We start from the raw sequence: 20,997 nt of genomic DNA, 5'->3' as shown, positions 1-20,997 counted from the left end.
ACAGCACCAGTCTCATCGCCAAACAACCGTTCCCCTCCCGTCCCGATCTGTGCCGCTTCCTCTATGGAGATCCAAGAGATCACCGTAGGTAAAAGAACGCAACCAGGCGTTTCTCATAGGCAGAAACAGACAAAACACGGTCGTCCCTTCCCCGCATCGCCTCGTGTGTAGCACAGCCCCCTAGTGTCTTGTCAAGCCCTCACCTTACTTATTTACCCGACTCTCCCCGCCCCCGCCTCTGAATACATCACTCTTCCACCTCCACATTGTCCTGCACACTCCTCTTCAACAATCCTCCATCAACTTCTCTCTATTGATTCCTCCTCCTTCAATCCCCTTCAATCCCCTCCAATCCCATCCCCCAATTCCTTCTCATCATGTCTTCAAGTCTCGACAGTGCTGCCCCCCTCGATACCAGCGCGCGCAAGGCTCCAGCTGGCTCCTCCAACACCAACGGCGGCTTCCGTCATTCCCCACCTCACGACAGTCCCATGGTGAGTGTCCAGCCGCCGCGCAGGGAGGATCTCCAGCCCAGCTATGCCCAGACGCTCGTCGGCGAGAGCGATCAGGGCAGTCATGGCTGGTATGGCAGCATGAGTAAGTGCCCTGAGCCACGCCATCATCATCGCGCATCTTACCTCGTCCCAACAATGACATGCTAACGAGCGCGCGCCAGTTAGCTCCCTGGGTTCATGTATTGGAGCAATGGGTGCGATCCCCTGCTGCATCCTCTGCCCGAACCCCTACAAACCTGTCTCGCAGGGTAATGTAGGCCTGGTCACCAAGTTCGGTCGCTTCTATCGCGCTGTCGACCCCGGTCTGGTCAAGATCAACCCTCTCAGCGAGCGTCTCATCCAGGTCGATGTCAAGATTCAGATCGTTGGTATGTACATCTATGGCTGCGAACTCTACCACCACCACACCGGCTAATCCAGTGCGCAGAGGTCCCACGACAAACGTCCATGACCAAAGACGGCGTGGCGCTCCACCTGACCTCCGTCATCTATTACCACATCACCTCCCCGCACAAGGCTGCCTTTGGCATCTCCAACGTCCGCCAAGCCCTCGTCGAGCGCACCCAGACCACCCTCCGCCAGGTCGTCGGTGCTCGCGTCCTCCAGGACGTCATCGAGCGCCGTGAGGAGGTGGCCCAATCCATCGGGGAGATCATCGAGGACGTCGCGTCCGGCTGGGGGGTGCAGGTCGAGAGCATGCTCATCAAGGACATCATCTTCAGCGACGAGCTGCAGGACTCCCTCTCGATGGCGGCGCAATCCAAGCGGATCGGCGAATCCAAGGTCATCACCGCGCGCGCCGAGGTCGAGTCTGCCAAGCTCATGCGCCAGGCGGCCGACATCCTCTCCAGCGCGCCAGCCATGCAGATCCGCTACCTCGAGGCCATGCAGGCCATGGCCAAGTCAGCCAACAGCAAGGTCATTTTCCTGCCTGGCGCCTCCAACGTCGGGAGTCATCTGGGGGAGGGCTCCGGGGAGGGCTCCGGGCAGAAGGCGCAGGCCGGTGACTTTGGAGGTCAAGACCCCGGTTTCCAACGAGCCATCAACGCCCACGTCGTCGAGCACATCTGATTATTTCCCATGACTCTTAATATCGGCTCTCGAATTGCCGCTTGAGCCCGGGCCCGGAAACTGTACTTTTATAATATCCTGTCATTCCCTTGCGCAACGTGATTCGCTGATGGAAGGCTGGTAATTGAGGCGAAAATCACTTTTCTTTTTCTTTTCCTTGGTATGGTTGGCTTGGCTGGTCTTTTTGGCAGGATACCCCCGGTCTTTTCAATGCTTGTTCTGCTCTTGGCTTGGGTTGCTGGGAGAATAGTGGGTAGGTAGTGTAGTGGAGAGGATAGAGAATTAATGATATGGCATCATGCTGTGAGATCACGTGTGTATTATGATGCTGATTCTGATGCTGATACGGACGCTGATGCTGGATTGGGGGGATTGGTGAGTTGAGTCGAATGTGCGAAATGGAGGAAGGGGGAGAGAGATGGCTCTCGATTATGGTGCTAATCGCATACAGGACCATACCTCTCTCAAATCATCAATCCATCAATCAATCAATTCATCCATCTACCTACCTAACACCCCCCCTCAACCTCCGCCTCCCCCACATCCCTGGGTCCCAAGTCCGTCTTCAAAACACGATTGAACAGCTCCAACAAGATCTCGAAACAGATCTTTGAGATCGCCGGGTCGTACCTTCCCTTTGAGGATTCGTCGCGGATGAATGCGTCTATTGGTTGTTAGTTGGGGACTACGCATCGGGACCTCCCAACCACACAGTCAGGGGAAAGAAGTTGGCCTTCCTAGCAGAAGGAGGGAGGAGGGGAAAAGGGGCGAGGAGAAAAAGAAGAAAAAGAAAAAGAACATACGCTGTGCCCAAGCAACCTCGAACCAACTAAACACCACTCCCGCATCCCTCAAACTCTTCCTAATCACATCCCTCCCCTCGGGCGGTACATGCGTATCCCTCACACCATGAATCATCGCCAACTCCCCCCGGATCTCCTTTGCTCGGGCTAAACTATCATCGTGTTTCCCGGCGCCCAGAGAATGGTTGTGTAGGTCTGTGGCGAAATAGCAGACGGTGGCCGAGACGCGAGGGTCGAGGGCGCTGCGGTATGCGAGGTGCCCGCCCAGACACATACCGGTGCTTCCGATGCGACCGGTGCAGGTGGGTAAAGAGAGAAGGTGGGAAATTGTTAGGGAGGCGTCTTCGTCGTATGCTGCGAGGGTCTGTGGGGGGGAAGGGGGGGTGTGGTGGTTAGTTTTTCTTAGTTTTTTTGGGGGGGGGGGGGGATGGGGGGATGGGGGGAGGGGAAAAAAGGGGGGATACTTTGGCGTATTTCCAATCATTCCCAAGATCAGTTCCGACAGCATCGTAGTTTAGAGGGGAGGGAGACGTGAATTCATGATAGCTGGAGGGGGCGGCGACGATGTAGCCGTGCCCGGCGATTTGGCGCGCGAAGCGGGCGACGGGACCGGTTACTGGGGGTGGGGGTTAGTTTGTTGGATGGATGGGTGGATGGTTGGGTTGGTGGAGGGAGTGTGGGTAAGGTAGATGAAGGAGTGAGGAGGGAGAAGAGAAGTCAGAGAGCAGTGAGCAGGCAGTGAGAGCAATCGCAAGCACGTGATATCCTCAGCAATAAAGTCATCTCCAGTGTTAGGTATAGATGAAAGTCTTCAAGACACTCGATTAGAAGAATGGCACGAAAAGAAAAGCATAAATCAATAAACAAATCACAGAATCATTCTCATCAAGACTAGACGCTTGTCCGTCTATCACACTCCATCCTCACTGAGTCCGGATCTGGCTGTGGACTTCTTGAACAAATGATCCTACCTTGATAAATCTCGCTGAACAGCACGACGCCCGGGAATCGTCTGGAGAGGCTTCAGCTGCGAGTTCTTCAGATCAAAACGCAGACATCTACACACGCCTGACTATAGTTTGGGATGGTGGGGTGGAAGAGGAAGATTCCTGGCACGTGTGTCAGTCGCATGGGTCATCTGAGGCTGCGACAGATGAGAGCTAACTCATTGAACCCTCCTTGCCATCTGCCTTGGTCGGCACATCTGTGTAGGACTCCTTGATCAACATCTTGATGTGATGGGATATAAAATGCGGCTCTTCAAGTCTATCACTCGGTACCTAGTGACAGCCTGACTGACAGTCGCGAAAAGAGGGTTGTCACACATATCGCTTACTAATTTCTTACCTAACACAACAATCCGCAAACCACAGCCCTCAGCCCTCAGCCCTCAGCTCTCTGACGCGGCCGAGCGTCCCGGGGATCTGACCTTACCCGTATTGGCCACTGTCACCTCCCTTCCACCTTCAGCACGCGATAAGGAATTTCCTAACACCTATCCAACTTCAACGCCCTCCTTCACCAACCCCTCTTCTCTTCGTAACCCTGATCCGACCCTAGGACTTCTCTTCTTCTTTTCTTACTTCTACTCTTCTTTGTATCGCCCTCGCCCTCAGCTTTCCCCGCCCTATCCGCAGCCCATCGAAATTCATCCTAAATTAATTTCTACCACGCCAGGGGCGACACGCGATATATCAGACAACATCATCCTCCTCGAACCGAACTGTGATAAGGAGAGAATGTCGAGTGTCAGGACCCGAAGACAGGCGGCGGCCGTGTCTACGCCTAAGACTCCCTCGCCGGCGCCCCGAGGACAGGTGGCCATGAACGGAAACGGGCCAGTTCATGGATCTGCCAAGGGCGAGAAGGAGAACATCTTCCTGTTCTGGCCAAACATCATCGGTCAGTTCATCATCACGGTTTCACATTATATGGATTTATTCTAACGCTCTCTGCAGGCTACTCTCGCATCTTCCTCGCGTTTGCGTCCCTCTACTACATGCCTCTCCATCCCCGAACCTGCTCCGCTTTATACAGTGTCTCGTGTCTGCTGGATGCCCTAGATGGATATGCTGCGCGCTACTTCGAACAGTCCACCAAGTTCGGCGCCGTTCTGGACATGGTGACGGATCGCTGTACCACTGCTTGCCTCCTCGTCTTCCTTTCTTCTGCCTGGCCCCGTTGGGCGCTCCTCTTCCAGGGTCTTATCTCCCTGGATATGGCCAGCCACTATGTTCATATGTATGCGACTCTTAGCATGGGCGGCTCAGACCATAGCCACAAGTCGGTCGACAAATCCAGGAGCTGGCTGTTGAACTTGTATTACACGAATAAGGTACGTAGACCCCCCTGTCCTTGAATTTGCAAGGCTGATTGATAATGGTGGCTTTAGACCGTCCTCTTCCTCTGCTGCGCGCTGAACGAGACCTTCTTCATCGCCCTCTACCTCCTATCCTTCTCGTCGCCTCTCCTATCGCCATCGCTGCTCCAGGTCACGAAACCCGACAATGCTACAGGAACACTTCATGCCGGAAGCTCGAGCCCATCTGGCCTTGCCGCCTCCCTCCTCATGAACCCATACAGCGCCGGCGCATTGGAATTGGCACGAGCGAACAAGATGGACTCGTTCTGGCCCTGGGTCATCGCTGGAGTCAGCCTTCCGGTCATGACCATCAAGCAGATTCTCAACGTCGTGCAGTTAGTCAAGGCCAGCCGCTGGCTAGCCGAGGGAGATCGCGAGGCCAGGAGAGCTGCTGGTCTGCCCCGGAGCAGGAAGACCAAGTGAGGAGGATGATCTCCAGCAGCTGCTGCACCTGTCCGTGCATTTCAAGAGGTGGAGGTGGCCCTTGAGGAGTGTTTGTGCGAAGGGGCCCCCGGAGGCTTGTTTTACCCCCCTACGCCTCACGGGCCCTCCCGTCCGTTCGTCCGTGTAACATTCTTCTATCTTCGGAGCAGGCTGCTGCTCGGCTCCCGATCTGGAATTTTGGTGGTACATTCGTCCTCTCTTGTAATTAACTTGTTCTGGGTTTTCCTTCCTTGTTCCACCACGGGGTAGAGGAGAAGAGAAGAGAAGAGAAGGGGGGGCAATTGGAGCGAAAGGCAGCATGTATGTGCCCGATGCTTTTTTTCACTTGGGGGGCAAGGGGGCAAGGGGAAGGGCAGTTGGTTGTCTGTCCTCGGGCTGGCTACTGGCACTACTAGATAGAAACAACAACATCTAATCATAATATTTACAATTCGGCGGGCCTTGCACAGTGCGACGGGGCAACGAGGGGGGGGGGGAGGCACAGTACGACTCTGTGATCTCTTGTCGGACTCCGACGAAGCCCTGCAATGGGGACCTTATTACCTATTCTATACCTCTGCGATGGGGACGGAGTAGCTACTAGAAGGCTCGATGCGGGTACGGAATTCACATGCACGTTACCGCCGCCGGATAGCAGCGGAGTAGATTCCGCACAGCGCAGCGCAAGCTTGCACGCAGCGCCGGCAGAAACCCAGAAACCGAACCCTTTCAGCCTTTAAGGGCTCTTCAAATCTTCAAATCCCCTTCCAGGGCCCCGCTGCGCTCGATGCCCTTTGTGCCCAATGTTTCCAATGTTGGTAAGCTGCTGCCCCTCTATCATATCTACTATTGCTTGGCTCTGGCGAACCCTGAGTGAAGAAATGCCCCCGAATTACCCGACGGCGCTCGGCGACAAAATAAACAAAACAAAAGAATGTTTTCTTCGCGACTCGCGCCATCCAGATCCCAGCAGTGCCGCGCTACACGGCAATAGCGGGTAATAATGCACGGCTAATGTTCGGGAACAGTCGAGAATGGCGCCCCGCCCCACTCCGCCACGATACCCAATCTCTTGGGCTCGCCAGGGACGGTCTAGCGCCCAGCCAATCTGAGCCACGCCCGCCGCCCGGCTCCCTGTGCCGACTCCCGACGCTCGGGTTGACATCATACTTCCGTGTGTTTGTAAGCAGGGGCGGTTCGACGCGCTCACTTGATGATGTCTACTCCGTGGCCTTACTCCGTGTTTTGGCGATAGATGCCCCTTCTCGTGGGTCGTGCCCAAAATCTTCATCGCTAGCCCTCTGTCTGCTCTTTGCCTTTCAATCCCGCCCCCCAAAGGTAAGCTTCCTGAACCCCTTCACCTCAAGGCACAAGGTACAAGGCACAAGGCACAAGGCAATCATGTTCGACCTCGCTCCCCATCCCTCTGCTCCCGTCAAGAGGACCCCGACGGCGGAGACCTTTCGCCTGGGCAGGGACCGTGGCATGCCGCCGCCCCTCCTGGGAGATCCGTCTGAGTATCTGGTTGAGCTGACCGACGACAATGACCCCGCGAACGCGAAGTCGTGGCCCATCTCCCGCAAGATGCGAGCCGCCTGCGTCCTCGGTTTCGATACGCTCGTCGCATCCTGGGGATCCTCCGTTTACTCTGCCTCCGTCGAACCCGTCTCTGAGCTCTTCGGTGTGAGCCGTACCGTGGCCATCTTGGGTCTGACGCTCTACGTCTGCGGCTTCGCGACCGGCCCGCTGGCCTGGGGCCCCCTGTCCGAGTTATATGGGCGCAAGATGCCTGTCATCGTGGCCTGCTTCGTTTTTACCTGCTTTATCTTCGCGGCGGCGACGGCAAAGGATATGCAGACGCTGATGTTGTGTCGGTTCTTCGCGGGTGTGTTCGCTTCCTGTCCGCTGGCGGTGGTGGGAGCTGCGTTTGCGGATCTCTTCGGGAATGCGACGCGCGGGATTGCCATTGCTTTCTTCTCGGCGCTGGTGTTCCTGGGTCCCTTCATCAGCCCTATCGTCGGTGCTTTCATCACTCAGAGCTACCTGGGCTGGAGATGGACGGAATACATCACGGGTATCATGGGAGCCCTGGCCCTGACTCTGGATATCCTGTTTTTGGAGGAGACGTACCTAAAGACCAATCTGCAGAGGAGAGCCGCAAATATTAGGAAGGAGACCCAGAACTTTGCCATTCATCATATAAGTGAAGAGGAGGTGGTTACCCCGGATGACCTTGTGAGGAAGCACCTCCTCCTCCCTGTCAAGTTGCTGTTTCTTGAGCCGATCGTCTTCCTGATGACCCTGTATACCGCATTCATTTACGGTATCTTGTAAGTTCTGCCGGTGTGCTGTATATCAATCTGGCGTAAATCGCGAATCAGGCTAACAAATTTAGGTATCTCTTCCTCGAAGCTTATCCCATCGTCTTCGCAGAGAAACGAGGGATTAACCCGGCGGTCGCTACGTTGCCATATATCGGTTTAATTATAGGGGTTCTGATCGGTTGCGGTATTGTGGTCGCATTCGAACCGAGGTACAACAGGCGACTAGAAGCGAACGGTGGCATCCCCGTTCCTGAAGATCGGCTCCTGCCCATGATGATCGGAGCCGTGCTATTCCCAATAGGTCTCTTTTGGTTCGCCTGGGTAAGTTGATTTCTCTCCAGGTACCCCTTATGGGCTTGAAAGCTGATTTTCGTTCAAGACTGGGAACTACGAGAGTGTCCATTGGCTCGCCCCGACCTTCTCCGGACTCCTGACTGGCGCTGGCATCTTGACCATCTTCTTGCAAGCCCTCAACTATCTTGTCGATGCGTATCTGATGGTTGCCGCGTCCACAATCGCTGCCAACACGTTCCTGAGATCCTTCTTCGGTGCTGGATTCCCGCTGTTCGCCGTGCAGATGTTCCATAATCTAGGGGTCGAGTGGGCCGGAAGTTTGCTGGGTTTCTTGGCAGTGGCTTTCCTGCCGATTCCATTCTTGTTCTATATTTTTGGGAAGAGATTGAGGAAGTTCAGTCGTTACGCGCCAACTGATTTTGGACCGAAACCACCGTCTGATGAGGAGATAGCAGCTGAGCCGAAAGAAGACGAGTTACCAGCTGAGTAAAGTAATAGAAAGGGGTAATGTACGAAGATGCGAAGACAGAGATGCGGTTTTCGGCGATGTACCAAGCCTAATAGGCACACACAAGGGGACACGGAGGCGGTAGGAGGGAGGAGGAGGACCGGGGGTTGAATCGCGGGTTGAATGAATCATGGCGTCGAGGATTGGGGGGTAGTTGTCCAGATCGTACTATTGGATTGCTGGTGTCTCGACGTCCTTTGGAGGACTTTGGATTGGGGTAGAGCCTTGCTTTTAAAGGAACGGCACGGGCCTGATAATAATTAAGAATTGTATGTACTACTTTATATGAGGTAATTCTAAGAAATATATTTTCAGAGGTCAAAGTAAACTTCCCGCCCGAGGAAACTACCCCTGGCCGCCTCCTACGTAGCTACGTAGGAAGGATCCTTCCAGCAGCACAGTACTTGGAAATAGGGTCGCATTCCTTGCGGCCGCTCTCAGCCATAGTCTCACTACTGCAAATTAATACCGCACGAGTTATAACTTGTGGTTGGTAGCAGCATGAGATGGTCCCGCCACAATTCGAACACTTCCGTTGTGGCTGCTGCGCTGTCCCTCCGAAGACCGGGCCTCGGCCGAGGAATCAGGACGACCACGTGAAATTACCTAATCAGGGCGAGGTGACCGCCCATTGGCGCGCCGGGAGACCCGTTTGCTTAGTAATATCATGAAATGTTCTCGAAACAGCGTCATCCGCTGGTCAACTAATTGCCATCTCCTTATCGCTTTCACCCCCCCCCCCCCCCCATCATTCACAATAAACACTCTTTATACCCTCGTGGTTCGACTCCCTCTCTCTATTCCTCAAGCGCTCCTCTTTATTACATATCCCAACCCTCTCCCCGCAACTCGCCATATCATGTGCGATGTCCGTTGACCCTCGATAAGCTGTTCAAGCTGCATTGCACTACGTACGATCTCCAATCGGCTCTTGGCTGTCCACGATCCCCAGAACTGGCACGTTGTGGCGGCACTCCCTCTCCTACGAACACCCCCCTAGCAGTGCACGCACCACAGAGCACACCGGTATTTGATCACAAGCGCAAGCACGACGATCTGGCAATTCCTCTGACTTCCTGGAATGCCAGCGCTGTTGACGCAAATAGGGTCGAGAAAGGCTCCCAGTGAAATATATACCGCCCGCCAAGATGCCGGACATCTCGACCCCGCCGCCCGCGAGGCGCTTCCAGCCCGTCCCCGTCGAGGAGACGGTCAAGAAGGTCCGACGATTCGCCCCAGAGCCCGTAGAAACGACTACTCGAAGCAGTAAACGGGACAATGGTGGTACAGCGGTGGAGAGGAATGACAATGCGGGGAAGCGACGCCTGGTCCCCGTCCCCGTCGAGATAAGCTTTAAGAGCAGCAAGCTCGACAAGGCGGGACAGTCTCTCCCTTCTCCTGAGCCTTCCCCGCAAAGTCCACCGCCTGAAGAGACCCCTAAACCCAGGAGGCGCTTTGTTCCCGAGTTGATTGAGACGACGAAGAGATCGAAAAGGGCTGGGGACTCGAGACCGGCTACATTACCCACCGATAAGGTATATATACATATTTCTACATATGCTTGGCCTTTGCTAATCGTTATGTCAATTCTAGACGGATCTAACCCCTGGAGTCCCAAACATATACACGTCCCGGCCCAAGTTAAAAGGTCCCCGAGGTCCCCGAGTTGTGGTCGACACCGAGGCGGGATCTTATGGTGTACAAGCTCAGATCGAGCCATTAGGACCTCGAAGACAGCAATCAATGCGCCCACATAACAATACAAGAAGGAGCACTCGACAGAACTCTTTCCAACCTCAGTTAGAAGCTATATTTTCAGAAGAGGACACGACAGAAAATTCTGGGGAAGAGATGAGTGGTGAAGACTCTACACCCTCTCTATCGGGCTCAATTGGATCATCAGACGATTCAGTCATGAGGTTTCAATTGTCACGCACGCGCGAGAGCTGTGATGAGAGGTTCTCGGGATATCTTCTTGCCTTGGCAGCAAAGGCGGCGGAAAAGCAGCTCAAGGAACAAGCCCTGGCAGCGTTTCCAAATGAATCGCTTCACGAGATCGTGGAGCATTTCTACGATAGGGAGGTAGATGCTGCCTCTGAAGCTGGATCGGTGGAGGGCATTGGGATGCTACTCGATGACTCCGAACTGTCCCCTGTTATCCGGCGCAAGTCTACAGCAGAGGCTGGTTGGGCCGCTGCAGAGATGCAACAACACCAAGAGAAATTAAACAGACTCCGAGAAGAAGAAACCAATAAGAAGATCGCTGCTGAGGCTGCATCACCAACGTTTGCAGATCCCTTTTGGACGAATGGCATCACCGGGAAAGCTAGCCCCTTCCTCGCAGCAGAAGATGCCATTAAAGATCCTCAGAAGGAGGCCGAGCTACGCTCCATGCGCTCAGCCGCCTCGCCGCCCATGCTCGGCTCAGATTTAAAGTTCCGCATGTGCCCTTCACCCAAAGCAACAAAGTTCGAATCAGACCAACCGATCGATGTGGCTCCCAACCGCGACGAGCACGGGGGAGGGTTGTGGGGCGGATATTGCGTGGCTGAAGAATCGGGGGAATATTTAAGCCCGAACATGCCCGGACCCACGCTGATACAGACCCCACGTGTTGAGCACGAGGACCCGTTTTCTTCCGCGTTCGCTCGCGGGGGACGTACTGATGGCACTTCGTCGCCCATGAGTCGGGATTCGGGCATCCGCATGATGGCGAGCATTGATGAGAGCTTGGATGCGGAGATGGCGAGAGCCAAGGCTGAAGACGCGTTACTAGAGGAGTTCAATGATGCGTTCGTTACGCAGGTTTATAACTACCTGTCTCTAGGATATCCATCTCTCGCTCGACAGTACGACGCAGAGTTGGCTAGGATTAGTCGGATTCCCGAAGAAGAATTGAGAGTAGATGACTGCAAGAAGGATGCGAAAGGGTACATTGGCATTGCGCCTTCGAATGGCAATGGCTCGGCCCCGGACAATACAAAGAACGGCGATTACACCGGGTATTGCGCGAGGTGGAAGGCCCTCAGGATATATATTCTTGAGTGGGCGCGACAGAATCCCAGCATGTCGCAAGGGGCCACAAGCCCCAGTGCCTGGGGTGTGAGGGCCAGGAGGGGCAGCTGGGCCATTTAAACCCATTTCTACTCACGGTGAAGAGGCAAAAAAAAAGACAGAGGAGGCTCTTTTTTCCATTACAGAATCTTGAATTTCATATGCCAGAAAAAAAGGGGCAAAAGAAATCGGAACCGAGCGTGGCGTTAGGGGTTTCTCTCTCTTTCGGGCTTAGGACGTTGTCGCACGTGGTAGATACATGCGAGGTGCTTTTAAGGGATGGTTCTTGTTCGGTCTGCATTCAATGTATATTTTTGATAGGAGAAGCATGGCATAACGAGCAGATTGGAGTAGGAAATGAGATGACAAGGAAACAATTCGGTCGCTGTAGTCGAAAAAGCGAAGGCGTTTGAATATCGACCTCTTGAAGACTCGAGTGATATTTTCAGCTGCTTCCGCTTCCGTTGGGGAGATAAGATGCACATGTCATGAGTGAGCTGTGCCGCGACCGCCCCCTCCAAGACTGTGATGAAAGTGATCTACGTGTACACGTGCCCTCCTACCCCTCAGATCCTAGACTGCCAGCAACAACAAAAACAAACCTTATCATCATCAGAGGCGGACGCAATTCCATCCTGCGAGCGGCCTTCCCTCCGAATGGTACTGTACTCGGTACCTAACCTGTGTAGCTACGGAGGAGTATGTGCAGGAAATGAAATAGCGATAGACGGGTTGGGTGGTAAGTGGTAATCTTGGGCCCCCTGTCATATTCATGTGTTGTACACCGTTAATAGAGACATTGGAGGGCTTGGAGGGAATGGTAGGGTAATGTATTGTTACGCATGTGTGTATATGTGTACCTATGTGTGCTGTGTGGCAAGGGTGGACAGGGACGGGAACAGGGACGGGAGGGGCTGGTCTGTTATCTAAGATACCTACCATACAGGAGGTGAAAGGTGAAATCTTGGATATCCTCGCAATGAGGATCTTGATAAGGTTGGATGGGTAGGTAAGTAAGTACATCGACACACCGCAGTATTATCGAGTCGATCGGCACGGGGTCACGGCTATCGAGAGCTCTAGACTGCGGGCATGATAAGGGATGTAGGTATGTGTTTGCTTGGCAGAGCCTTGCGTTGCGCCTCGCATGTAGCCAGTAGTACGGAAGGGGACGAGGGGGCTGGAAGATTACTCCCGATGCGCGCAGTAGTTGTAATGGAAAAATGCGCGGATGAATGATTATGGATGAGCAAAAGTCTGGGGATAGCGTGCCCTATGTATAAGGTATATATAGACGGGAGAGACAAAGTAGGAGAAACAAAGGGGTCCCGGAGGGGTGCATTATGATGAGATGGGAATTTGAACATGATGAATGATGGTTATCATGGATACGGGAGGTAGCGCGGGATCAGCAATGCTATGGCGAGAGGAGTATGGATTTTCCATGGCCCGTTGGATGGCGCCAACACTACCTATAGACAAGGTAGGTAATAACCTTACCTTAAGATACGGAGGGGAGAGGGTTGTGCTTGATGAAAGCTATTGATCGGTCTAGGCTTTGATACAGTCGGGAGAGAGAGAAGGAGAGAGAGAGATAGGCGGAAAGAGAGAGCTGTCTTTGGTCAGCAAGCCATTCATTATCTACATGTATACTGCACAGGATATATGCAGCAGCAGGATCCTGCGCACACGGCTGAACCTGCGCGGGATGGGATAAAGATCTCAGAGTCGTCTTGAGTTCCTCCTTTTCATCCCCCTTGACAGCCCGGCTCCCGCATGGTCGTCGGCTCGGTTCGATTCGATCATCAAATTAGATTATTAGAGAAACTTGGTCTCTCGTAGTCTGCTCTGTCAGGTGGAAAAGTAAAACCCGCGTAACGCGCTGTCCCCCAATCACAGCGCACTGCTAAATATAATCCATCGACTATACATACTCAGTTCCTCCGTGCCTGGCCCGCCCACAGCTCCATCCATCCACTCTTTCTTGCCCCCGTCAAGTCAAATCCTCCTCCTCCTCCTCCTCCTCCTCCTCGTCGCCCGCTGCCCACCATGGTGTACGATGCTTTGGAGCAGCACGATCGCGACGACCACGACGAGTCCGACTACGATGATGCCTCCGTCACCTCAGGCTCTCCCAGTCCGGGCCTCGCTTCACCAGATCTCAACGGCAGCGCTTCCAAAAATAGCCTTGGCCATGGGGAGAACATCCTCAATGCCGCAGAGTCGGCGAGTGCGCGCGCCCTGAGCAGCATTGTGCAGTCAATCACCTCGCGCACCACCATGACCAGCAGCGTCTACGATATGGTCGAGGACGACGACTACGACGAGCCGCAACGAATCTCCCCGACCCCGTCAACGCCAGAAGAGCATGCCCACGTCCAGGGATCGCCAACCGATGAGGCGTCTGGCCCTTCGAGCATTCCTCAGCCACGGCCCTCAGGCCCCAGCACTCTATCCGAACCCATCCTGCGCTCGCCGTCCGGCCGGAGTCTGCCTCTCCAACATCCTACTCCCGACCTGCAGACGCTTCAGGGGGCGTACACGGGGAACATCGAGCATCTGGAGAAGACGGCCGAGCGACTGAGCATGACCTCGTCAATTGATGATGCTATCCGCGCCCTGCAGGCCGAGCAGAAGCGGAACGACAGCCGCAGATCCTCTCTGATGTCTCTAGCTGAGATGCCACCGGTATCACGACAAGTCTCGCACGCATCCTCGATTGTCGAAACAAATAGTCTTGCAAGATCAGGGGGATATTCACCTGCAGGCTTCATGATGTCTCCTAAAGGGTCTTTCACGGCGAGCGGCAGGGGAAGGTCTGCATCAAAGAGTTCACGGTTTAGTTCTCGTCCGGAACCCGAGCTAGAGGGCCGACCTCTTGATTCTTTCGTGAATCGTACATCAGAGATGTCCCCGGTCGTCTCCCGGCAAGCGTCTATTGCTGAAGACCAAGGATTTCCGACTCTCACAAGGCAGGTGGTGGACCTTCTCGACAATCAGATGGGAACCCCTGAAGTGAAGGAGGAGGTGGAACGGCCGCCAACATCTGCTTCGGGCAACACACTCGACCAGGCACAGAAGATGTTTGCGGATTTCGATGGCGTCCATTCAGCCCCGAGGCAGAGATCAATGTCTGCAAGTGTACACTTGGACGGATCTGGCATGGCTCAGAGGGGAGAAGCTTCAGGTGGTGTGCTCTCAGGCCCTGCGAGCGTTGCAGGTGATCAGCAGAGCATGTCTGCGAAAGAACGACTGTCAATGCAACAACCTCTATCATATGAAGATCCAGTTACAGGACAACAGATGGTATACTATCCAGCACCTGTGCCCATGATGCTTAATCTGCCACAGAAGCTATCTAAGATGCCATCATCAATGGCCAGAAACAAGAGGAGAGCACAGGTCCTCAGCAATCTACCTCCAGGGGCCCACCAGTCCGCAATATGGCTACCGGACGTTTTGGAGATCGAGAACGAACCGAACTTGCCAGAAGATGACGAGGCTCAGCAACTCGAATATGTACCGCAGCATCATCGGACGAGCGTTGGAGGGAGACGGCTCACCCAGGATATTCGACATGTACCCCCACAATTGAGGGCCAATGTCTTCTTCGAACTTCAAGGAGTGGAGCAGATAGTGGATATAAAGGAGCAATCTGCTGTGGCGACACTGGATAGTATCCTCGACGCATCTGCGCATGCTCCAGTGAGCGCCTTCACGGATCATGCATTTGCTGGTCACCTTGGTGCGGAAGTCTACGGGAAGCCAAAGAACAGCAAAAGTTCTACGAATCTGCTTGCGCCAGATGATAAAGCTAAGAAGCGGACAAGCTCTTTCAACCTGCTCCGCGGCCGACGGGCGAGCAGTAGCGATCTCTTGGAATCCGAGAACGAGAAGAGACGGGCTACGATTGCAGATATTAGGTCGGGGAGAATTATCCGCGATGACGATGAGGAGGAAGAAGAAGAGGAAGAGGATGGAGCAGCGGAGCATGGAATTAGGCCAGATGAGGAAGAATATCATGGGCCACCAACGACGCTTCTCGCTGAATTACAATTACGAAAACAGCAACAGAAGCATCGTACTCGGCCATTGACTGCTGCATTCCCTAACGGCTTACATTCAACTCTCTTGGAACTCGATGCTGTCGCACAACATTCGCAGAAGACGAGGAAACAGAAGAGGGTCACTCTAGCTTGGGAAGATCCATCGGCAGAAGAGGCAGGGAATTCCGATGACGACGATGAAGACGTCCCATTGGCCTTGTTAGTTTCCAAGAAGGCGCTGGGTCAAGAGCTCAACCGTCCTCTAGGGTTGTTGGAACGCCGCGAGCTGGAAGATAACGAGCCCTTAAGTAAGCGACGAGACCGACTACAAGGCAAATTGAAGATGAATCGGGCTTCCACAATGATGAATCTGACTACACCCAATTTTGGGGAAGCTGCAACATCACAAGTCAGTCTCGGCAAGGAGGGTGAAGAATCAGGGGCCGCTCTGCCCTCGGCTCGGCCCGTTAGTGGCGATTTTGCAACCGAGATGATGAGCCAGTTTGGCGGTGATCTGCTCGATGGGAAGAACGGGGACGCAAAAGGGAAAGGAAAAGAATCCCCTGTGCCCGAAGACGAGGAGACATTGGGCCAGCGTCGCAAACGTCTACAAGCCGAGGCTCAAGCACGAGCTAAGGAAGTTGGCCAGAACGGTGGAGCCCAGAGCACCGGATCCGAAGAACACCCACCACTCTCAAAGAGATACAGCCTGGCCGATGTCCTACAAGCCCATCCAGCGGCAGGTTCGGCGCGTCCCCCATCATATACCAGACCTCCCACCACGGGTCTTCTAGGCCTACACGAAAAGGTCAGCGCACAACGGTCTAGCACCATGCTCAACCTCTCCTCCCAAGCATTCCCCAACTCGCGCCAATCCTACGCCCCAACCGGAGGCTTCCGGAACGGGATCTACAACGACGGCCAAGGCGGCATCATCCCTCGACAACCGCAACAGCGCCCAAGCACCTACAACCCCTACAACGCGGGCGGCTTCCCGCAGCCCAGTCTCGGCGTCGGCTACGGCGCGGGCTACGGCGCGGGTTTCGGCAACCCGATGTTCGCGAACCCGTACGCGGGGATGGGATACGCGGCGCCGGGGTATGCGCCGGGGTTCAACGGCATGGCCATGGGATACATGCCGCAGATGCCGAACGCGATGATGGGCATGAACATGTTGAATTTCCAGCAGCCGCTTAATCAGGGCCAGATCGAGATGGTGGAGAGGTGGAGACAGAGCGTTATGCAATGATCTCCTCACGAGTGATGAGAAGAAAAAGCAAAATCAAAATCAAAAACAAAAGTTAATAAAAAAGGGATGGATATTCGATCAGGATAGGATGCACGTAATGTATGACGAAACGCACACACGGAGAGAGGCCAGAGCCAGAGACAGGCAGGCAGGCAGGCAAGCAAGGAAGGGGTTGCATAATATCCGGCGTTCTTCCCATTCATTCCTCAACCAAACAAAGCATACGGCATACGGCATAGCCAGCTAGCAGCTAGCCCTTCTTCTTCTTCCGCTATGCTAGGCTAGCTTTATTGTATTGTATTGTAATTATTGTATTACTTCACTTCACTTCCCCCCGTTCTTTTTCTTTGGTGGGAATGCATAGCAGAGGCGTTTTTATTTCATTGCGGAGCTGTGGGTTGGTGGGTGGATGGGTAGGGTAGGATAGGATAGAAATAATAGATGGGAATGATACATTAATTCTTTCCCTCCTCATATGCATTATAAGCCTCACTCTTTTGAAGCTTTGGTTTGGGTTTCGTGATATATCATATCATCTCTATGCTAAATTCTAGATCAGATAAGAGATGGGATGTGATGAAGATAGAAGGATATAGATAGGGTTGGGATCTTATATATACTTGGAATTGAGTGGGAGCTCTTTTAAAGGGGGGAAGAAGGGGGGGAGGGGGGGGAGTGAGATGAAGATTAGGTAGGTAGGTAGGTAGGTAGGTAGATATGAGGAAGGATTAAATGTTCTTACCCACATGTTGCTTGCTATATTTTTTTGATTGGTTCCTTTATCTGAAAGAAGGGCTATTTTATTTCCCTCCCTGCGGCCATGTATCGAGTCTCCGTCTAGCAAGCCCGTTCGGTCCCCATCTATACACACACGCACATCTATCAGCACCGAATAAACCAAAAAAAAAAAAAAAACAGGCAAAAAAAACTCACCGCCAAAGATCCCCCCCTTCCCGATCATGCCAATCCACCAAGTGCCACACCAAGCTCCTGGACATGCCACCCTCCCAAGGTCTCCTCTTCCTGTTTACGGGGCGCCAGCGCGGATGATCCGCGCGCCATAACTCGTAGTTGACGCGCAGCCGCAAGAAGTCAATGTCGAAATCGGGAAAGCAGGTAAGGGTCCAATCGGAGACGAGGCAGGCGGTGCGGAAATCATGGATGTCGGTGGGGGATGGGAGGGTGTTGTTGTTGAGATTGTTGAGATTGGGTGGGGGGAGGGGAGGAGCGGGGGATGGGGAAGGGGAGGGGGGAGGAGCGGTCCAGTGGATTAGGCCGATGCCGCTGCTGTTGTTATAGCTGTATTGGGGAGAGGGTTGGTTAGGGGGTTTGGTAAGAGAGGAGGGTTGGGAGCTTGGGATAGAGGGAGGGGGGGGAACACTTACGTTAATAGCTCGCGGTCAGAAGAAGCACACTCTTTGAGGAATTCTCGCCATTCGTCGAATGTAAGAGGTAGACTCTCGTGGTCACTATCATCACCATACCTATTGATGTAATGGAAAAGCGTATGCTCGGGCATATCGAAGTTCATCGTGTCCAGGCAGAGTTGGCCCTGATTACGATGCTTGAGGAGATAGCGGCGAATGGTCCAGAATCGGCGGCAAGATGGAGGAACATCTTCACTATATTCCGTCGTGGCGTCGTCGTCGTCTCGGGCAGTAGAAGGTCCGTGGCCAGGAGTCTGGCTGGAAGGAGCTTCGCTCTCAACAGTCTGTTCGTTGTGAAGTCCGTCCCTAGCCTTTAGAGAATCGGCTGCCTTTCTTCGATCATCAGCGGACTGATGCAGCGCTGTGTGTATCCGCTCAGCTCGCCTTCGTCGAAGATTCTCAACTTCAGCAGCCCTTTTCTCGTCTTCGCTCATTGAATCCGATATAGTCACCCCGTCTTTTATAATCCCATCAGGTTCTAGGGTCCACTGATCCTTAAGTGGCCTTCTGGTTTGAGGATCGATGCGACAACGGGAACCGTGCACCTTCGGTCCCATATGTGCTGCTTCAGCGCCATACTTCTGGACGTGGATCCAGAATTCGGGGCGATAAAGGCCCTCGAAATACCCAATGGGTATAGGGAAGAAGTCCTTGTAATCCCAATCTTCCGGCACTGGCAACAGGACTGGCAGGTTTTTGTAGTCTTCACTCTCTCTAGTGAAGAAAGAACTCCAATAGATTGCCCCACTAGAAATTCCCAGACCAGAGCCAAGGCCTTGAGTGGGCAAATCTGAGAGAGCTATTGGTGTCCCTCCAAGAACCTAATAGAAGTTAACATATATATGATGAGGATAGGTAGGTTGCGATATCTGACAGCATGTTCCATAGAAAATCCAAGTTCCGACAAGCACTCCTCTCCGAAGTACGGCTCCTTATAGTCTTTTTTAAAATCCTCTTGTGTTGCAATCCAAAAAGAATGCTATTCACCGTTTTGCTGATCAGCCATTCAACTTGTTCAGCCACTTCGAGAGACAACTCACACAGCATTCATGTAACAAGGTAACCATAAATCGAAAAGTATCAATCTTTCTTTCTGCCGCAGTAAGATCACTCCTCAAGAGAGGCTCAAGAAGCTCGTAAGATATATAGACTTCTATACGGTTGCTCATGGGAGATAGAGGTTCCTTGGTTGTCGCATGCTTCCATGAGCCCCTTCGTGGATTATTGGGCAGCCCGGTACTGGCATTTGTCCAACCACTTATGAGATGATACTCGATCTGATAGTGCTTCAGCAACTCCTGAAACTGCTTTTGATGTTGGTCGTAGTCCAGCGTCGCACGATCTAGGTTGGGTTTCAACCTGAGCAGCTGTCCTTTGAATTCATTTGGTATACCATCCATAACTTCTTCATACCTTCCAAATAGAAGGGTATCCCACCTATCAAATCCATTAGTCTTTAATGCTTGTTCATGGGGGGCCTAAAAGAACATACCAGCGACTTGTATGGGAATTGGCTAAAAATAAACTCGCCAATCTCAAGCATGGCTCCAACGCCTTCCACACGACCTCATTCTGGCCCTACGAGAGTCAGCTACCACTTCAGGCGATCATTGATTAGCATATCACTCCGAACAGACCTCCCAATATCCCCGTCTACCATTTCCTAGAGGAAATCTTCCAAGATGATCCCAAAGCGGGCGCTCCCAGTTCTCGCGCACGAAAATTCCGTGGATTGGTGTTTGAAGACTCATGAAATCAATTCCTCCTCCTTCCTCGTAACCTTCATTGAGCCATGATTTATACAATGGCGCGAATGCCTCCATGTCCACGAGTAGCTGCATTGTAAACCCTCGACTCCTAGCCTTCTGATACAGTTTTATCTTGTCTTGGTTTTTCACCTCGGCGAATGGAACCGGAGCATCTGGACGCAACTCTGGCACGGGCGTGAGGCCAGATTTGCCACTATGTGCAATTACTTTGTGAAACTTCCCAGTTGGATGTTTATACTTCGCCGCAAGCTCAGTTAACTCCGGCTTCTGGCCTGCCGTGTTTCCAGCCATCTTGGTCGCAAATCAAGGAACGGATATGAAAGTTCAAATTACACTTTGAATTGAAGTTTGTACTTACAACATAATTTGATGACTGCAGATCGAGAATTATACAATGTACAGGAGCTTCTTTGTTACTACAAATAACTCGCTGTACCGCATCCGTCCGACTTCGACCCATTACGGATATACGAAAACAAAGAACTGCCGGCCATCTCATCACTTCCTTCCTGCGGTGTATGTACCTTATCCTCCTCACCACCCCCTTGCGTAACCCCTTGGCCCTCGAGACACCCTACTGACCTCGGATACAGCAAATTTGCATGAGCAACATGCTGGCCCAGTACTCGACTCTGGGCTGCGATTCCCCGGACCCCAGCTTGCCTGTGCCGGAACGTCAACTTTGGCTACGGCATCCGCGACTGTGCCAACGGGGCCTGCGGCACGGTGACCGCCAGCACCGTCATTGCCTTTGGCTCATCCTACTGCGCCATTGCCGAGGCCACAGAGACCACCTTCCCCGTCACGGCCACCCCGACAATCACTGCCATTTCTCAGCTTCCGGCCTGTGGTCAGACTTGCATGAACAACATGATTGGGCAGTATTCCACTCTGGGATGTGCCTCTCCTGTGCCGTCGTGTCTCTGTCAGAATGTCAGTTTCGGATATGGCATCCGCGATTGTGCGAATGGGGCGTGTGGGACAGCGGTTGCAACCACGGTCATTTCCTTTGGATCAGCATACTGCGCATCTGCGACGGCTGCCTGAACCTCCGCGTGAAAGCTTGATTTGATAATGTAATTTAGCCAAATACTGTACCTTGGGTCGACTGGGCAAATGCTTGACCGCGCTCATAGAAGTACTGTAGAGCTA

General features: G+C 53.3%; 11 protein-coding genes across 11 annotated transcripts; 7 read left to right on the top strand and 4 right to left on the bottom strand.

Annotated features, from left to right (window-relative positions):
- Window positions 1–491: 491 nt before the first annotated feature.
- Window positions 492–1,586, top strand: M430DRAFT_47572 (hypothetical protein; the record flags this gene model as incomplete). The annotated part of the gene is made up of 3 exons (XM_024867941.1): window positions 492–597; window positions 677–883; window positions 943–1,586. 3 exons carry the CDS (start codon window positions 492–494, stop codon window positions 1,584–1,586), a joined length of 957 nt encoding a protein of 318 aa, XP_024723651.1.
- A 68-nt stretch (window positions 1,587–1,654) lies between these two features.
- On the bottom strand, window positions 1,655–2,253 carry M430DRAFT_197818 (hypothetical protein). The gene has a single exon (XM_024864151.1). The coding sequence runs from the start codon at window positions 2,041–2,043 to the stop codon at window positions 1,723–1,725; it is 321 nt and encodes a 106-aa protein (XP_024723650.1). The 5' UTR covers window positions 2,044–2,253; the 3' UTR covers window positions 1,655–1,722.
- On the bottom strand, window positions 1,824–3,671 carry M430DRAFT_114427 (hypothetical protein). Its single transcript, XM_024861556.1, has 6 exons — window positions 3,555–3,671; window positions 3,456–3,498; window positions 3,361–3,401; window positions 2,854–3,005; window positions 2,390–2,753; window positions 1,824–2,250 (listed from the first exon to the last, which is right to left on the bottom strand). The coding sequence occupies exons 1-6, from the start codon at window positions 3,616–3,618 to the stop codon at window positions 2,096–2,098; spliced, it is 819 nt and encodes a 272-aa protein (XP_024723649.1). The 5' UTR covers window positions 3,619–3,671; the 3' UTR covers window positions 1,824–2,095.
- A 187-nt stretch (window positions 3,672–3,858) lies between these two features.
- M430DRAFT_114422 (hypothetical protein) lies at window positions 3,859–5,176 on the top strand (the record flags this gene model as incomplete). The annotated part of the gene is made up of 3 exons (XM_024861555.1): window positions 3,859–4,291; window positions 4,348–4,724; window positions 4,782–5,176. The coding sequence occupies exons 1-3, from the start codon at window positions 4,129–4,131 to the stop codon at window positions 5,172–5,174; spliced, it is 933 nt and encodes a 310-aa protein (XP_024723648.1). The 5' UTR covers window positions 3,859–4,128.
- A 76-nt stretch (window positions 5,177–5,252) lies between these two features.
- M430DRAFT_197809 (hypothetical protein) lies at window positions 5,253–5,634 on the bottom strand. The gene has a single exon (XM_024864150.1). The coding sequence runs from the start codon at window positions 5,612–5,614 to the stop codon at window positions 5,330–5,332; it is 285 nt and encodes a 94-aa protein (XP_024723647.1). The 5' UTR covers window positions 5,615–5,634; the 3' UTR covers window positions 5,253–5,329.
- Window positions 5,635–6,331: 697 nt separating this feature from the next.
- On the top strand, window positions 6,332–8,516 carry M430DRAFT_114421 (hypothetical protein). The gene is made up of 3 exons (XM_024861554.1): window positions 6,332–7,504; window positions 7,570–7,819; window positions 7,878–8,516. The coding sequence occupies exons 1-3, from the start codon at window positions 6,576–6,578 to the stop codon at window positions 8,280–8,282; spliced, it is 1,584 nt and encodes a 527-aa protein (XP_024723646.1). The 5' UTR covers window positions 6,332–6,575; the 3' UTR covers window positions 8,283–8,516.
- Window positions 8,517–8,949: 433 nt separating this feature from the next.
- On the top strand, window positions 8,950–9,313 carry M430DRAFT_197765 (hypothetical protein). The gene has a single exon (XM_024864148.1). The coding sequence runs from the start codon at window positions 8,968–8,970 to the stop codon at window positions 9,175–9,177; it is 210 nt and encodes a 69-aa protein (XP_024723645.1). The 5' UTR covers window positions 8,950–8,967; the 3' UTR covers window positions 9,178–9,313.
- Window positions 9,314–9,448: 135 nt separating this feature from the next.
- M430DRAFT_15789 (hypothetical protein) lies at window positions 9,449–11,435 on the top strand (the record flags this gene model as incomplete). The annotated part of the gene is made up of 2 exons (XM_024863329.1): window positions 9,449–9,835; window positions 9,894–11,435. 2 exons carry the CDS (start codon window positions 9,449–9,451, stop codon window positions 11,433–11,435), a joined length of 1,929 nt encoding a protein of 642 aa, XP_024723644.1.
- A 1,891-nt stretch (window positions 11,436–13,326) lies between these two features.
- Window positions 13,327–17,112, top strand: M430DRAFT_32895 (hypothetical protein). Its single transcript, XM_024866248.1, has one exon. It carries the CDS (start codon window positions 13,404–13,406, stop codon window positions 16,647–16,649), a length of 3,246 nt encoding a protein of 1,081 aa, XP_024723643.1. The 5' UTR covers window positions 13,327–13,403; the 3' UTR covers window positions 16,650–17,112.
- Window positions 17,113–17,163: 51 nt separating this feature from the next.
- On the bottom strand, window positions 17,164–20,598 carry M430DRAFT_197728 (hypothetical protein). The gene is made up of 8 exons (XM_024864147.1): window positions 20,204–20,598; window positions 19,569–19,654; window positions 19,117–19,513; window positions 18,951–19,055; window positions 18,035–18,897; window positions 17,583–17,948; window positions 17,392–17,510; window positions 17,164–17,192 (listed from the first exon to the last, which is right to left on the bottom strand). The coding sequence occupies exons 1-7, from the start codon at window positions 20,342–20,344 to the stop codon at window positions 17,450–17,452; spliced, it is 2,019 nt and encodes a 672-aa protein (XP_024723642.1). The 5' UTR covers window positions 20,345–20,598; the 3' UTR covers window positions 17,164–17,192; window positions 17,392–17,449.
- On the top strand, window positions 20,180–20,970 carry M430DRAFT_197712 (hypothetical protein). The gene has a single exon (XM_024864146.1). The coding sequence runs from the start codon at window positions 20,448–20,450 to the stop codon at window positions 20,910–20,912; it is 465 nt and encodes a 154-aa protein (XP_024723641.1). The 5' UTR covers window positions 20,180–20,447; the 3' UTR covers window positions 20,913–20,970.
- The last annotated feature ends 27 nt before the right edge of the window (window positions 20,971–20,997 follow it).

This window comes from Amorphotheca resinae, assembly GCF_003019875.1.
Source record: "Amorphotheca resinae ATCC 22711 unplaced genomic scaffold M430scaffold_2, whole genome shotgun sequence".
Classification (NCBI taxonomy): Eukaryota; Fungi; Ascomycota; class Leotiomycetes; order Helotiales; family Amorphothecaceae; genus Amorphotheca; species Amorphotheca resinae.
The sequence above is the reverse complement of the archived record's forward strand: the minus strand, read 5'-3'. Positions and strand labels throughout refer to the sequence as shown.

What these genes read in the sequence shown, in the direction of transcription:
- M430DRAFT_197818 (XM_024864151.1), bottom strand. Translation starts at nt 2,043, where the DNA reads ATGGTCCTGTATGCGATTAGCACCATAATCGAGAGCCATCTCTCTCCC.
- M430DRAFT_114427 (XM_024861556.1), bottom strand. Translation starts at nt 3,618, where the DNA reads ATGTTGATCAAGGAGTCCTACACAGATGTGCCGACCAAGGCAGATGGC. An exon ending in GTTCAGCGAGATTTATCAAG is followed by an intron (nt 3,006 to 3,360) that starts GTAGGATCATTT and finishes CCCCACCCCCAG; the next exon opens with TAACCGGTCCCGTCGCCCGC. An exon ending in CGAGGTTGCTTGGGCACAGC is followed by an intron (nt 2,251 to 2,389) that starts GTATGTTCTTTT and finishes AACAACCAATAG; the next exon opens with ACGCATTCATCCGCGACGAA.
- M430DRAFT_197809 (XM_024864150.1), bottom strand. Translation starts at nt 5,614, where the DNA reads ATGATTAGATGTTGTTGTTTCTATCTAGTAGTGCCAGTAGCCAGCCCG.
- M430DRAFT_114421 (XM_024861554.1), top strand. Translation starts at nt 6,576, where the DNA reads ATGTTCGACCTCGCTCCCCATCCCTCTGCTCCCGTCAAGAGGACCCCG. An exon ending in GCATTCATTTACGGTATCTT is followed by an intron (nt 7,505 to 7,569) that starts GTAAGTTCTGCC and finishes TAACAAATTTAG; the next exon opens with GTATCTCTTCCTCGAAGCTT. An exon ending in GTCTCTTTTGGTTCGCCTGG is followed by an intron (nt 7,820 to 7,877) that starts GTAAGTTGATTT and finishes TTTTCGTTCAAG; the next exon opens with ACTGGGAACTACGAGAGTGT.
- M430DRAFT_197765 (XM_024864148.1), top strand. Translation starts at nt 8,968, where the DNA reads ATGAAATGTTCTCGAAACAGCGTCATCCGCTGGTCAACTAATTGCCAT.
- M430DRAFT_32895 (XM_024866248.1), top strand. Translation starts at nt 13,404, where the DNA reads ATGGTGTACGATGCTTTGGAGCAGCACGATCGCGACGACCACGACGAG.
- M430DRAFT_197728 (XM_024864147.1), bottom strand. Translation starts at nt 20,344, where the DNA reads ATGAGATGGCCGGCAGTTCTTTGTTTTCGTATATCCGTAATGGGTCGA. An exon ending in TGCAGTCATCAAATTATGTT is followed by an intron (nt 19,655 to 20,203) that starts GTAAGTACAAAC and finishes TGACTCTCGTAG; the next exon opens with GGCCAGAATGAGGTCGTGTG. An exon ending in GATTTTCTATGGAACATGCT is followed by an intron (nt 18,898 to 18,950) that starts GTCAGATATCGC and finishes AACTTCTATTAG; the next exon opens with GTTCTTGGAGGGACACCAAT.
- M430DRAFT_197712 (XM_024864146.1), top strand. Translation starts at nt 20,448, where the DNA reads ATGAGCAACATGCTGGCCCAGTACTCGACTCTGGGCTGCGATTCCCCG.